Source organism: Aspergillus pseudotamarii, assembly GCF_009193445.1.
Source record: "Aspergillus pseudotamarii strain CBS 117625 unplaced genomic scaffold BDV38scaffold_22, whole genome shotgun sequence".
Classification (NCBI taxonomy): domain Eukaryota; kingdom Fungi; phylum Ascomycota; class Eurotiomycetes; order Eurotiales; family Aspergillaceae; genus Aspergillus; species Aspergillus pseudotamarii.
This window is the reverse complement of record NW_022475036.1, coordinates 83,309-98,328: the sequence shown is the minus strand read 5'-3', so window position 1 is coordinate 98,328 and position 15,020 is coordinate 83,309. Positions and strand designations below refer to the sequence as shown.

The 15,020-nt window shown below is 47.8% G+C and overlaps 6 protein-coding genes across 6 annotated transcripts; 4 read left to right on the top strand and 2 right to left on the bottom strand.

Annotated features, from left to right (window-relative positions):
* Window positions 1–773: 773 nt before the first annotated feature.
* On the top strand, window positions 774–1,647 carry BDV38DRAFT_282201 (uncharacterized protein; the record flags this gene model as incomplete). Its single annotated transcript, XM_032059742.1, has 4 exons — window positions 774–822; window positions 951–967; window positions 1,067–1,512; window positions 1,617–1,647. The coding sequence occupies 4 exons, from the start codon at window positions 774–776 to the stop codon at window positions 1,645–1,647; spliced, it is 543 nt and encodes a 180-aa protein (XP_031914258.1).
* A 269-nt stretch (window positions 1,648–1,916) lies between these two features.
* On the bottom strand, window positions 1,917–3,202 carry BDV38DRAFT_270680 (alpha/beta fold hydrolase; the record flags this gene model as incomplete). Its single annotated transcript, XM_032057187.1, has 4 exons — window positions 1,917–2,378; window positions 2,448–2,548; window positions 2,611–2,717; window positions 2,871–3,202. 4 exons carry the CDS (start codon window positions 3,200–3,202, stop codon window positions 1,917–1,919), a joined length of 1,002 nt encoding a protein of 333 aa, XP_031914257.1.
* Window positions 3,203–4,388: 1,186 nt separating this feature from the next.
* Window positions 4,389–6,452, top strand: BDV38DRAFT_244826 (uncharacterized protein). The gene is made up of 3 exons (XM_032054377.1): window positions 4,389–4,864; window positions 4,927–5,883; window positions 5,970–6,452. The coding sequence occupies exons 2-3, from the start codon at window positions 5,094–5,096 to the stop codon at window positions 6,251–6,253; spliced, it is 1,074 nt and encodes a 357-aa protein (XP_031914256.1). The 5' UTR covers window positions 4,389–4,864; window positions 4,927–5,093; the 3' UTR covers window positions 6,254–6,452.
* Window positions 6,453–7,443: 991 nt separating this feature from the next.
* Window positions 7,444–8,856, top strand: BDV38DRAFT_282198 (uncharacterized protein; the record flags this gene model as incomplete). The annotated part of the gene is made up of 2 exons (XM_032059741.1): window positions 7,444–7,520; window positions 7,632–8,856. The coding sequence occupies 2 exons, from the start codon at window positions 7,444–7,446 to the stop codon at window positions 8,854–8,856; spliced, it is 1,302 nt and encodes a 433-aa protein (XP_031914255.1).
* Window positions 8,857–10,728: 1,872 nt separating this feature from the next.
* Window positions 10,729–12,708, top strand: BDV38DRAFT_244823 (flavin-containing monooxygenase). The gene has a single exon (XM_032054376.1). It carries the CDS (start codon window positions 10,927–10,929, stop codon window positions 12,565–12,567), a length of 1,641 nt encoding a protein of 546 aa, XP_031914254.1. The 5' UTR covers window positions 10,729–10,926; the 3' UTR covers window positions 12,568–12,708.
* On the bottom strand, window positions 12,641–14,988 carry BDV38DRAFT_292376 (uncharacterized protein; the record flags this gene model as incomplete). The annotated part of the gene is made up of 3 exons (XM_032062002.1): window positions 12,641–13,498; window positions 13,561–14,830; window positions 14,898–14,988. The coding sequence occupies 3 exons, from the start codon at window positions 14,986–14,988 to the stop codon at window positions 12,757–12,759; spliced, it is 2,103 nt and encodes a 700-aa protein (XP_031914253.1). The 3' UTR covers window positions 12,641–12,756.
* Window positions 14,989–15,020: the final 32 nt, after the last annotated feature.

Sequence of the window (15,020 nt, the reverse complement as noted above, 5' to 3'; positions counted from 1 at the left end):
GTCTCCATTGTTGTTAGTTTGACTAGCAAGGAGTGCAGGTGAACTGATTACTCATTTTATATTACTGATCTACGTATAGTGAAGAATGACAGTGGTAGAAACGCACTTATCTTGGTGGACGAGTAGGACCTCTAAAAGGTGCTACGTATACTATCTCCGAAACCAACCTTCTTCCTATAATCGAATCATTGGGCTAGTGTTGGGTTTAGTCAAGCGCATCCTTTGTAGACACCGTAAGCGCAACTAAAGGCATTCATATAGGACACACCAAAATACTAAACAGTAACTAAAGTATACAACATAACTTCGCCTAAGGAGGGCATGGTTGATGGGATCTGTCCAGAAAATACATCATTAATTCTATAACAGCCTAACTCCCGACTACTGTTACTGCGGTAGTCAGCAAACCTAGAGGTCAATGACTTATACTATATCATCTTACTCGCCCGATTGATAGCTTCAGCCACCCACATCTTCACTCTGCTCACCCGCTCTTGCGCTGACCTATAAAGCAGCAGATAGTGTTACAATCTGAAAATTCTGCCAAGTCGATCTGACATCTATCTTGTCAGTTGGTTTTGAGATGCGGATGTGTCCGGGATCATGGCCAATGGCCGAATAAAAATACAGTTGTGGCGCCAGATAGTGACGTAAGGCATCGGGCCTTATAATAACCTTCTAGCACTTCATCGCTGCAGCATGGCCTAGCGTTGTCCTAGTGCCCTCCTAGTGTGTCAATTACAAAGGCAGGCCATTTCAATTTCATCGCCACGATGCCAGAAGTGTCAACCGAACTCCTCGATGTTGCTACCATCGGCGCGGGTATGTTACACCATCTACATAACTCGTTGCTTTTGGGTATCTACTCTACATGAAGGATGGCTTGGACTCAAAGCGGCCAGAACGTACCTTGACTTGGAGCTGAATACTAACCTAGCTGTGTTCGATAGAGAAAACTGTGTTGGAGGTTTCTAGAGCAAGGAGCACATCTATCCCACGCTCGTAGCGCAGGTGTGCTACCGTCTTTACCTTGTACCCTGGCCCCTTGTCTAACAAATGTATTCAGATTGGATTCGGGTGCTTCAACTATCCCGGTACGCCGATGTCAACCAATGGGGTGCCAGACATCCATCTAGTGACCGGCGAGATGGTCCAGAAGTATCTCGAACAATTCGCCATAGAGAGTGATCTCATGCCCCTTATTAGATTGAATAGTTGGGTCGCGAAGACTGAGCGCTGTCCGCGTGGATGGAGACCGACAGTCAACGGCCGTCATATCGAATCAACAAAGCTGATTTTTGCTTGCGGCGTCCCTTCCGTCCCAGCCGAGGCGCCTTCCAAGGTAGAGCCTGGTGCTATTGTAGCCCATTCTCGAGATATTGCCAAGATATTGCACACTCTAGAAGCATCCCACGATGTTGTGGTGCTGGGAGCAGGGAAGTCGGCATATGATGCAGCCCATCTGCTCTGCTCTATGGGCAAGCGTGTTACCTGGATCATCCGACCTGATGGGTTAGGTCCGATGCCTGTTATGCCTCATACAATCGCTGGATTGAATACTATCACTGGTACGTCTGATCCAATTTGTCGAAACTATGGACTGACGGCATTGGCAGTTGTTTCTACCCGCTTGATGAGCTATCTTAGCCCATCGATGGTCAATACCCATACTCTGTTTGGTTTACTCTTCCACCGAATAGCTTTGGGAAGGTGGCTGACCAGGTTGAAATGGGGCTTTATAACTTCCATATGTAATATGGCGAGTTTAGAATGGATCATCTATCCATGGTCACTCCATATATACCAAGCAACATGTTCAAGTAGAGGATCCAGGCCTCAATCTCACAATGAACGAGCCAAAGCATAACCAGCAGACAGAAGAACCAAGCCAACAAGCCCATACCTGAGCAACCCCATCACTCCTTCCCCTTCACTTCAACCGCAAACTCCACCAGCAAACGATTCACCACCTCCGGCTCCTCCAATTGCACCCAATGCCCGGTATCAATCTCCTCAATCCTCCCATTCGGAGCCACCTCCCGGGTAGAAATACTCTGCAAATCCGCCCGACAGACATAATCCTGCTTCGCCGCCAAGAACAAATTCGGCACTGGACACAGCCTATCTTCCTTAGGGATAGCAGCTTCATCTTCCGCATCAACACCCGCAATAGCAGCCTTATACCACGACAGGGGCCCGGCATAGCCACCCTTGGAGAAAATACGATCATGGATGGTATATTCATCGAGAGGAAACCACGACGGGAGGGGAGCTATGCGTCCGGAGCGGATGAATTCGGCTGCTTTGCCGGTTGGGGCGAAGTCGGATTTCCAAAGGAGGGGGTTGTGGGGGTAGAGGAGGGTGAAGGTTGAGGCGGGCTATTGTTGTATTTGAATAATCTTTGTTAGTTTTGGGAATTATGTATATTGGTATTGGTGGGTGCGTACATGGTTGTTGCAGTCTTGAGCGGCCTCGGCGGTGTTGTGCCATTTCCAGTAGCCGAAGGTTTCGTAGCCAACTATGTTTTTGGTAGTTTCGCAGATAGAGTCTGGGGTCGTTAGCTGGGGAGTGTGTTGATGGGGAAGGTAAGGGGATTAGTAGGGCACAGACCGACATTCCAGGTCACGCCTGGTTCAATGTATGCAACGGCGATTGTGACTAGACCGTAGAATCGGTCACGATGGTATGTTGCTAGACGGGATGCAAGGCCAACTCCCCTGTTTGGTATAGAGGATTTCATTAGTTGGTGATAAGGGTACAATTGGCGCAAGATATTGGCCTCTTAGAGTAGGGATGGTTGTATTCCCTCTTGTAGAACAGGGATATAGGAAGTATGGGAGAAATGGTAAGAGAAGCGTGGGTTGACGTACCAGTCGTGCCCAACCATGACTGCCTTCTCTATACCTTCTCTGTCCAGTATCTCAATGATATGCTTGCTCATGGTTTTGTTGCGATAAGCGTTGAGATCAGTGGGTTTATCAGTATCGCCGTAGCCGAGAAGATCCGGCGCAATAATACCATATCCAGCTTTCTGCAAGCCAGTTATCTGGTGACGCCAGTCATACGATGAAGAAGGATATCCATGAAGAAGGAGAAAGGAGACATGGTCTGGAGTCGAAGGAGGCACAGCGACATAGCCGTAAGTTGTGCCATCGGAGAGCTGGACCTTTTTCGCTAAGGAGGGAAATGCTGTAGACGCCATGGTTCAATGTTGTACTACAGGAGATGTGATTCTGAAAACATTGGCTCAATTGTAGGACAGGCCGTGTCCAAGCTATATATTAAGAACATCCTAGCCAAGGATGACCGGATTCGCAAAGCTCGGATCGAGGGCGTGGGGGGCCTAGGTACATTGCTAGTCTACTAGTTGATCTCCGTGGCACAGCCCCGCGGGGTAGAAAGATTGGCAAGACCGTAATCTATGCAACTGAGCTGGAGATAGATGAATCCGCTCGAATATTTACTTTTCACTGCCTCAGCTCCTGGCCAGTTGTGTCTCTAGCTGCTCGCATGTGACATCATCTGGTCAGATATGCTTATGAATCAAGGCCCTCGGAGGCTTTATCTGATGTATAAGCGCGGATGCATACTCGTATTTTATCAGATGAGATTCCTGCGAGGCTGCAATATAATCTGCGCTGCGCCTGGCCAATGAGCAATTGTGGGTCAAGCTGTCTGCATAACGGTTATTTATGTGGAGGATTGTGGTGGTACACTCTAGTCTGTGCTCAAAGATAGTAATACTCGCATTGCCAAGATCACGTATCATTAAGCTCTGACTTGCATTTCGCTTTCTTTCGCTAAGACCCGATATAGTGTCCTCTATGTTCCTTCATCTGGTGCCGACGCTGGATAACAACAATCTCGCAATGCCAATGAACCTGCGCCAAAGCTCAGTCTTGTTGCACTGTGTACTGCAGAAGTGATTATGTTCGGAATCGATTGTGAGTATGAAGACGATTCTGCAAGAACATCTATATGATAGTACGATGGTCCAACACCTAGTTATTTCCTTGTGTTTTGTCTCTTCCCTTCCATTGTTGAGTAAAGAAATAACGCTAGAAGAACCACCATTGCTTCACTACACACCGCGTCTTTTCGCTGGCTTCATTGACAACTTGTCTGTAACTATGTGCCGCAGTCTGATTGCTCTTGAGACACTGAAATCGTCCACCTTGGCAAGGACATCCTACACTCAGAATTCCCATAGGAATTATATCTGGTTCGTTTTATGGTTCTTTTACTAGGGTCAACGGAGATCACTTGTCAAGGTTGGAAGGCGATCGGGTATGCGGTCCCGAGGGCAACGCCGCTTATTGCTAAATTAGCTCAGTTGAAATGTTCTTGGTCCGGCTCGTCTACGAGGAGATTGCAGTCACAATGCAAAGAGGCGTAGACTACCGACCGTTGTGGATGTGAAACGAAACATAAGATGTCCCCACATTGGCAGGCCTCGTCAGGGCTGCCGAGGTCTGATTAAATCGGAGTCAACCATCAGCCACTCGGAAGAACCCTAACAAACCATTTTTAGACTAAAGCCCTAACCAGTACATTCACAACTGGCATTCACAATGGGTACGGATATTTCTTTCCTTGCTCACTCATAGTTGACAATGAGAATGGACAATTGGTTGTCAAATGAATCAGTCTCCAATTCAACCGAAGTGGCTCCATCGAGGTACAGCGAAGCAAAACGGAGCCAACATACGTGTCGATGCGGATAACCAATGATCGGGCTGTGGGGCGCCCAATTAATCCCAGGATAGCTAACTTGGGCTCTATATTATGGAGCTTTCATCTGGACGCAGAAAGGGAATTAAAACATGACAGTTGGTCTTCGTTGTGCGTATCACCATGGCTATATGTGAGTTTATCCTTCAAAGAACCGGGGGGTTGTTCACTCTCACTGACATATTACCTGCTTAGATTCGACCAAAACTTTCGAGATAGAGTAGCGCCCGAGCTGGGTAGTCCACTGGTCGAATTCGATCCACCGTGTTCGAGCAATTCTGGGACGATCCATTCACCGCTAGAAGAATTTTGACGAGAAAACCGCGCCCGGTCCGCCACCGTAGCGGACATACACCGGCAACATGATGCTATTCGAGCAACGGAAGAAGAAGGCGCTGGAGTTGGCCGAGCAAACAAACGACGCTCTGAAAACGATACAGGAAGTCGGCCAGAAACTCAATATCACCAGCGATACCGTGAAAAAGGTCATCGAGACGATCAAAATCGCCGCGAACTCGTTCGGCGACAAAGCCGCCTATGCATCCGCGTTTACGGGTACCGTGGGAGCAGTCGGCATCGCCGCCAACATGATTGCAACTTATCAAGGCGTGGGTGAGCTGCGGGCGATCGCAGGCCACCTGAAAAGTATGAGCGAAACACAAAGAGCCGAACTGGCGCTCGCAGGGGGGACGGCCTTCGCCGAGAATATCTATGTGATGCTGAAATCGAAGATCGAAAAGTCGGACCCCGAGCTAGACTGGTTTTTCGTGTATCATCCGGACACAGACTGGACATATCATTTTGAGGAGAAGCTGCGGACCAAGGGTCTTTTGGGTCGGAATTTTATTGGCATTGTGCATGACCTCGATGCCCTGGTCGCCTTCATGTCGTCTGTCCGAGATGTATACGCCACGCGACATCCACGACGGAGACCACCTTTCTTCCACTTGGTTATTCCGGCGTATGAGCCAATTATTATCCCTACACCACTGCTAATTCCGGAGAAACTTCATCCGTTTCGGATTGAGGGCGACATCCACCGCGGAACATATCTGGTGTGGATGAACTTACCAGGGGTGGATGAGAAAGCCGTTCAGAATATCGGGGTATTTCAACCGCCGCGGTCGATATGGGACAACATCATGCTTCAAGGTAAAGCTACCTACATTTACCTAAATCTAAAAATAAATGTTCCACATCCATGTTTCATGAAAATAGTAGCTAATTGTACCTACCAGTCGGTCTCGTCCAAAACCCACCTCCCCGTTTCCTCGGCGCCAGTGCCCAAACGATAGAACAGCCTCAGGTTCCTCAACTTCCAGAGCCAACCCCCGTTGCAGCCATCACAGCGCCCGAGCCAGAAAAAGGCGAGATATCATCGCTGAAAGCTAGTCGTGGGTCTATTCGCCGTGCCCAAACGTACCAGGACAGCGAGGCAGGATCGACACACAGTTCCCGATCGCACACTCACCGAAGACGCAGGCGACATCGTTCGAACAGTGTGAGCTATATCTTCACATGAGCTTTATAATTTTACTTTTGGTTATTTTGGCGTTTTTGTTTTAGCATGGGTTGTCATATTCATATAAACCATGCTCGCAGTCGGCGGTTTCTCAGAGCATATTTATTGGTGTTTTATTGCATGGGAGTGGACCTGAAGGCGTGTCGAAGCCATAAATGTTGTACTAAACCTTTAGAAATATTTACAAATAATTTTTTCATGATTCTAAACAAATTACTTCTGTAGCTCTAAAGTGAGTTAGTGACACATAACATGGTGAAGTAGACCCAAGATTAGAAATAGAAAGGAGGGTGACTATCAAACCAAGCGGAACGAGAATTAAATCCAAAAAAAGCGGTCTAGATTGAATCAAAACAAGTTCCTCACACTTACACCCCTCCTCAGTTAATTTTTATGTTATTTTATTTCATCCCAAATCATGAAACCCCTTGAAAAACAGAGTACATGCATAAACAACACCCTAACGTCCCAAATGCGGGGAATTCCGTTCCCGCAACCCAAACCCTCATCTCAATCCCAACCAAGCAGAAAAAACCAACAACCTCCCCAACCCCCCAAAGTACATTGGTTACATACATACATAGTAGTACCTGATCCCCAAATCCATAGCCCAAGATCCATCAAAACAAGACAACAATAAAGCCCACCCAATTCTACAAGTCCACCCACCAGACAGAACAGAAAAGACTCACCGCCCAATCCCCGCCCCCTCAGGCCCACATAAAGCCCTAAAGGCATCCTCGCATGCATAACAAAAACAAAACCACTGGAGACTGACGTGGTTGCCCGGAAGGATGGAGGCTATGAAGCCCAACGTGTCTGGCGGATCCAATTTGACGCACGACCCTATTCAGATAGTGTGACTGGACAGCTCATACCTGCATTTCATCCCTGACCGTTGCCTTTTCATTCATCCATGCCTTGGAAGAAAAAGAAAGGTGAAAGATTAATTGTATTGAGGCGAGGAGTTTTTCTTTAATAAAGACGGGATTCGTCTGGGTGGGGTTAGGAAATTCTCCGGTTTGTTTTGGTTTTTGGTTTTGGACTTTTTTAGGGATTGCAGTGGTGTGTTGCTCTAGGGACTATTCTTGAAATCTTGGATTAAGAAGTAAAAAGAAGCAGAGAAAAGCAAAGCAGGAAGGAGGGAAAAGAGAAAGGAAAGGAAAGGAGATAATAGCGGACGAACGACCATGCATCTAGATCCTATCGAAGAGACGACGTCGTACATGGACGGCGAGGTTAGGGAATATCCACAACCGACGACAAGGTTCGATTGAAAACCCTCATTCATTCTTTTATCCATCATCAACCACAAAAAAAAAAAAAAAAAAGAAAATAGAGGAATTACAAACACGGCCAACTAACGACTCAAAACCAGCCCCTACAAAGCCCCAGTCGTGACACTCATCATCGGTCGAGATGAATACATCATCCCAGAATTCTACCTGCGTCAATTCCCCCAACTACGGAGAAGTCCCAAGACCTTCGAACAGGGCTACAACCCCAGTCTTAAATTCGTGTCTAGTCTCGACGTCGACGAAGACATCGGCCACACCCTTGTTCACTATCTCTACACAGGCGAATATGAAACTCTCCGCGATGGACCGGACCCCAGCATCCCCAGACGAACGATAGAATACAGACGTAGCGCATTTGCCTACCTGGCGGCGAGGAAATATGGTCTCGGCGGACTGGAGGCACATGCGAAGCATTACATAGAAGTGTTCGATCGCGATGTGCCTACTCCAGATATTCTCCGCATCGCGCGGAGTATCTATTCTAAGCTACCGCGAGACGAGACGTGGTTCCAGGATTACATACGAGTGAAGATGGAGGACGAGTTCGAGGCCGACGATGCGGTGTTCAAGCGAGAGTGGTTTCTCAATGGAATTGGACGGGATGCGTCATTCGACCGACTGCTCGTGCAGATTATGGCGGAGATATACTCGGAGAAGTTGGCGACAGTGAATTTCCGGAGACTCGAGAACGGACGACATATTGTCCATTCTATGGCCAATGGGGATGCGGTACGCATCTCCGAGGAAACGATTCATGAAGAGCCAGAGGGAGAGCCTGCGTTTGAGGATGTCGTGCCCGAAGTCGAACCCAGCCATGGATACGATGGGTCGACGGAGGACGAAGGTACCGGTGAATACAGTGGAAAACGACAGCAACAGGCAGAGTCAGAACCAGTAAGCGAGGACTGGCCGCTGACTCCGTCGCCTCCTCCTTCTGCCTCTCCGCATCCTACCGACGATACCATCGCCGTCGACGAGCAGCCTTCCTTTCCGAAACCTGAGCACAAAACTCAGCCCGAGCCCGACGCAGAGCGCAAAGATGACGACTGGGGCGGCGCCTGGGCCCCACTCCGGAAACGGGATAAGAAGAAGAAGAAAAACAAGAAGCTCAAGATCGTCGAGCCGGAGACTGAACCCAGAGCGGGACATGCCCCGACGGAAAGGTGGCCAGAGGTTCGCCACGCTACGTCGGATGAGTCGTATGGTTTTGGGCCGCCGACGCCCTTGAGTCCGGTTTATGAGGAGGAAGTTCCTCTGCCGTTGAGGCCCGCTTCGGCTTCTCTTCTAGAGGGACCAAATTATTGAGAGTGGTGGTGGTGGTACTATTTTCAACAGATTGTATATATTTTAGAATATTCTCCAGTTATTTTCCTTCTGAGTGTTTTTATTTCCGGTATGGTTTGCAAAAGCTTGCCTGGTATTATAAAGATTGAGCATAGCTTCAGATTGAATTTATATTTCCACCCAATTATTCGGTCCAGGAGCTCAGGGGGAAGTCATAGTGAATAAAGCAGGTACCTGAATATTATACCGGTGTTTAAGTTGTAAGAAAGATTATTATTAGGCGGTTTACTTAGCCATTTAATCATTACAAAAGGTCTAGATCGGCATGCCGTAGCCCGAGACGGAGTTTGAATACGGAGGTATAAGGGAAGAAGCACTCACAAAGGTATCATGGATGGAACCCGTGCCATAAAAGCGTTGCGATCAATCGCAAAGTAGAGACTGCATTCCTCACTCACTCCAGTAAAGTTTTAGTATTTAATTGCCAGCAAGACGCAAACTATCAAAAAGGAATATTCAGAATATGCCACCGCGGTAAATGCCTCCAGGTTATTCCAAATGCTTTGTCAATGTCGATATTTGTCAGTTGAAAGACAGAAGTTCCCAAGCCGAATGGGGTAGCGGAAGTTCAGAAGCTTGGAGGAGGAGGTTCTCTAAGTCCCTCGAATCAAGATGTCGATCGGGATCTAATGAATCAGTCAATCGCTAGATAGCTGTCTCATGTCTCTACATAATTAGAGCATTGATGCTGGCCGTCTCATTTAAGTTTTATACATTAGTGGACATTTCTAAAGGCCTATCTCTACCAGAGAACATGTCTTCTAGAAGTCCATAACGAGGGAAGAAGCTAAACCGCTGAGGATGGGTAGAAAGAATTAAATAGAAACTTGGTTATCTATAAAGGGCTTTTGGTCCAACGACGTGAAGAAAACATCGGGGCTAACTATCAATTGTAGAATCTCTTTTCTTCAAAGCCAAATAGTTCTGTATTGATGTAGCTTAGATCTAGGCATCGTTCTACTAATGACAAGATGCCTTAGCAACCACATTTGTTGATGGTACGTATCTCGTATCGGCCTTAGTTATAATATTTTATCTCTCGGTCTATCTTATTTTTTTCCTTTCTATCTTCATTCTTTCCTTTCATCTGGTTTTGTATATCTTGCTTTTCTAGTCTTGCTTCATTCACTTTTTCTTTTTAGTCTTGCTTTATTTGCTTTTTAATTCAATTTTAAATTAGGTATTGTCCTTCGATAAACACCTCGGCAATTTTCAATGTACATTATAGTTTCTACTAAAAGTATGGAAATATTAAAATCGTTACATATATTAGACCTATGTAGGGCAAGTCGATTAGATGAGCGCCAGACGTGAGTCGACCGCTTTGGCATATGCCTAGTTCTCACACATTGTATAAGACCAAAACCCCTAAATACGATTGACGTATGGGAATAACGATTGTAATTATGGTGTCCTATGATATGTATGATAAGAACAGCCCCTAGACGAGGCAACGCAAACAGACAACCTATGACCGTGACAAAGTGGGCCTTGATCATCACAACACTTGTTGCAACACTCAAAAGAATAGTCCAGACCGTGTCCATAACAGGAATATTATGCATATTATCCTCGTATGCTGACTTCGGAACATACATTGACCGATTACAGCTGAAAAGGTAAGTGAGGGGGTTCGACCCATGGAAGTAACCCTACATATCCACCGCACTTGAAGAGCAGGGATCAGACAGGGATTACGAGAAGGAGACTTCGGACGAGAGTAACGCGACTTACGCATGACTCTTGTTCATTGGCCTATCTATAAACCACTTCGCTCATCGTGCGCCTTGACGGCGGATACTTCTCCGTACTAGCCATCATCTTGAAACGTTTCTTGTCGGCGTGCAGGGGTTGTGCTGTATGATAACGTGTTTGACAGAATTGGGTGGATACCGGTGGGATTGCTTTTACGTTAATGGTATGTGACGCTAGGATCTGCTTCTTCGATAAATTGCGGGGAGTAACCGCCTGTTGCGTACTTCCTGATGCTTTTCTTAACCTTGCTGACTGCTGGCATATGACGATAGAACTATGGCCCAGGAGCACCATTTGGATGCCCTCGTCGTGGGAGCTGGTTTTGGTGGAATTTACATGCTCTATTCCCTTCTCAAGGAGGGTCTGAATGTTAAAGCCATTGATACAGCCGGTGATGTCGGTGGTACTTGGTACTGGAATCGGTATCCCGGTGCCTTGAGCGATACATGGAGTCATCTTTATCGATTCTTGTTTGACCACGAGCTCCTGCAAAGCTACCCCTGGAAGAAATGGTATCTCACCCAACCCGAGATCCTGCAGTATCTCTGCGACGTTGTGGAAAGATACGATCTCCGCAAACACATGCAGTTCAACACCAAGATGCAACGGGCGGAATGGAACGACACGACCAAGACCTGGAAGGTTCAGTGCGAAACAGGCGATGTCTTCCATGTGCGATACCTCTTCACGGCGCTTGGACTACTGGTTAAAGCCCAGTACCCTGATATCCCGGGGATAGACACATTCAAGGGAGAGATCAACCACACCTCGGCGTGGAACCCAGACGTGGACCTCGAGAATAAGCGTGTCGGTGTTATCGGCGTTGGATCATCGGGTGTCCAAGTCGTGACGGCCATCGCTGACAAGGTTAAATCCCTTCATGTATTTATCCGACGCCCGCAGTACAGTGTTCCTAGTGGGAACCGGGACGTTACGCCGGAGGAGCGCGCACTGGTCAACAAAAACTATCCAGCACTCATCGCAGATGCCCGTACCTCCATCTTTGCTATGGGGACAACAGAGCCTAAAAGAACATTCATGTCACTGTCACTAGAAGACCGCGAGGAACTACTCGAGCAGTTATGGAAGACCGGAAATGGCTTCCAGTTCATGTTTGGTGGGTTCTCCGATATTATCACGAATGAAGCTGCGAATGAGGAAGTATGTCAGTTCCTGCGTAAGAAGATCGCCAGCATTGTCAAGGATCCGCAAAAGCGAGACGTTCTGACACCGAAGGAACTCTATGGACGTCGACCACTGTGTGATGGTGGATTCTATGACAAGTTCAACAAGGAGAATGTCTTTGCGGTGGATATTAAGAAGACTCCTATTACGGAGGTTATACCCAACGGCATCTGTACGGCCGATGGCACGACCCATGAGCTCGATGTAATAATCTTTGCGACCGGGTTTGATGCCGTGGATGGCACCTATGCGATGGTTGATATTCGCGGCCGCGATGGGAAAAACTTGTATGATCTGTGGAAACCGTCAGGCCCAAGCACTTACGTAGGGATGTCTGTGCATGGATTCCCAAATCTTCTTCTAGTCAATGGGCCGCACATGGCGTTTGCCAATATTCCTACGTCAGGGGAGACTAACATCGAATTTATTATGGATTTGGTCCGGCGAGCCGAGGAGATATCGAAGCGAACGGGACGTCAGTGCGAAATCGAAACCTCAACAGAGGCTGAGCGCGCATGGACAGAACGCAGTCAGTCCTCGGTAGCGGGAACAATGTTTGAGAAAGTTCCTTCTTGGATATTCGGACACAATGTCACTGGGAAGGCTGTGGGAGCATCTTTTTATTTTGGGGGTCTGGGGTCGTTTAGGGCCTATTTGGCTGACATAAAAGCTAAGGGCTTTGAAGGGTTCAAAAGTCCATTAGGTCCCTCGACCCGAGAAACACGGCTATAAAACAAGATTTGATGCATCAAGGAAGCATGGAGGATTACTAGAGATCCTACACCTCAGTTCTTAGTAGCAAATGAAGTGAAAGCATTAATAACGAATGAAGGCCAAAGGAATCCAATTGACAATGTGAAAGTAGTGAGTAGCTTCGTCTACTCTGTATTAAGTCCATATATATATCTTTTCTTACGATGTCTATTGAGGGGCACACCCATTATCAGGACCCTCTCTATCCCGCATATTTGACTCCGGCTCATTCCCCCCTTCAGCCTCAGCGTCCAAACGCCGTTGAATCCTATCCCAGTCAGGCTCTTCGTCGGGCCGCAAATTGATAGCTTCTTCGGCGAATACTGCATGTTGTAAGTTACCCTCACGCCGCATATCCCGCGCAAACTGTCGCAGCAGGTAGGCCCGAAGGGCGGCATTCGGCTCGTTTCGTGGAGGTCCTGAGGGTGGAGCTGGTGGTGGCGTTGATGCTGTCCCATTTATCTTTGCCTCCGCATATTCTACAAGCTTGTGGATCAAAGTGAATCGCATCCTATTCTGGATTTTCCAGCATTTTGCCTGCATGGGAACAGTGGGGCCAGTGTAGACCCCGTTTGGGTGGTTGATGGCCAGAGGCCAGAGGTCCTCTAATAAAGCAGACTGGGATGACAGCATTGCGTAGAGATCTCCCCAAATCAGATTACCCAGAATGCGCATTTGTCCGTGGTAGCCGGGAGATTCGTCCGGGCGTTCAATGCCTTCCTTCGGATCATAGTGAGCATCGACTGCGAGAACGAAGCCTAAATGATCGCCGGATGGGATGAATTCGGTGGCAGCCGAGTATGAATTTCCCATGTAGGAAGCTACGCAGGCATCATCAATGACCAGAAATGTGTTGCCCTTGACACGGTCCTTGTCCTCGAACGAGGGAATGGCGTGGTCGTTGAAATGCCTAAAGAAATATGAATGATTAATACTGCTAAACTTGGGGTCAATAATATGCATCTCACTCACTTCTTCGCCGCATCGAGGTCCCCCTCTGGAATCCCTAGAGCCTTTCCGTCTAGCCAATGTAGCTTTAAAAGCGGTTTAATAGCGTTAGACCCCGTTTGACCCCGACCCCAGTCTGCGGTATGCGCCTCGAACTTTTGCAAAAACTCCGCCCATTCAGACTCGTTCTGCTTGTAGGTCAGACGGTAGATGGCAAGTCCAAATCCGCCAACAGGATTGTTCTCAGATGTTTCCGCCCTAGCTAAGCTTTTCATAATCCACGGCTCACGCGGCACTGGCTCTATAGGCTCGCCCCTTGTTTCCCGTCGGACCTTGTTCTGGCTCTCAATCTGCTGCAGAGCTGTACGGTGGAGGGATTCTGGTGATCCCATGCCTTCACGAACACCCCGAGATGCGGTGCCTATATTCTGGAACATGGTCATGCGAGAGACCAACTTCAACCTCTGGTGATATTCTTTATGCCGCTTCTCATAATCGGGCGACCTAAGCCCTGGCGGAATACCCGTTTCAATCGCAGGTGCAATATACCCCTTATACCCATGCATAGGTATCATGATCGTATAATCCGCCACAGCCGATATCTCCATGAGTACATGTAGAGCGTCCGTTATCTTCCACTGCACCCTATCCGCCACATCCTCGTTCATCGGACGATGTGACAATAACCCCTCCAGAAGGGGTGCCCGCAATGTGTTCACATGCGCAATGACCCATCGATGCGCACGCTCAGTCATCACCTCATAATGAGCCTTGATAAACTCTGTCCATCGCTTCGCCACACTAACAGACTCCTGATCCAATTGACGACGCTGATCATTCAAAACCGCATCGTACTCCTCCCAATGCCCATAGATAAAGTTGAACGTATCCCGAAGATTCTGCGCAACCTGTGGCTTGTTGAGGTACTCAAAGACAGCAAGCACAGAAGAAAGATACTGACATGCGACCTGAAAATTAGCAAGATGATCAAGTTCCTTCTCGCGCCAACGCTGCTCCGAAAGCGGGATGATGCCCTCCCACGCTCGACTTTTGGCCGAGTGGATATTCTTCCCCACAAGGCAAAGACGATCGCCGTCCTCCGTGGACCCAATTCTTTTCAACACTCGTTGCAGAAACGGCTCGCCGTTGGGGTCTTCCCCGGGGTTAGCAGAGAGACTACGTATCTCCTCGGATGTTAATTGGGGTAGCGTCGACTGCTTTCCATTAGGAAGTGGAGCTCCGTTGCAGCATTCTAGAAAGTGGACGATTGTTTGGGGCTCCAGGAGTCGATCGACTGTGACGATCAGTTTAATATTTAATCTATTTTTGGCATAATTTGATCGCCGGGATCGTCGACTTACCTATTTGTAACTCATGTTGAGTCTCGCGATGTACTTTGGTAATGGCGTGGCCGCTACTGCGGATATGGCTATATAGTGCACCAGGTGCCATTGTGATTAATTCACTGGTATGAATGATGTTGT

What these genes read in the sequence shown, in the direction of transcription:
- BDV38DRAFT_244823 (XM_032054376.1), top strand. Translation starts at nt 10,927, where the DNA reads ATGGCCCAGGAGCACCATTTGGATGCCCTCGTCGTGGGAGCTGGTTTT.
- BDV38DRAFT_244826 (XM_032054377.1), top strand. Translation starts at nt 5,094, where the DNA reads ATGATGCTATTCGAGCAACGGAAGAAGAAGGCGCTGGAGTTGGCCGAG. An exon ending in GGACAACATCATGCTTCAAG is followed by an intron (nt 5,884 to 5,969) that starts GTAAAGCTACCT and finishes TGTACCTACCAG; the next exon opens with TCGGTCTCGTCCAAAACCCA.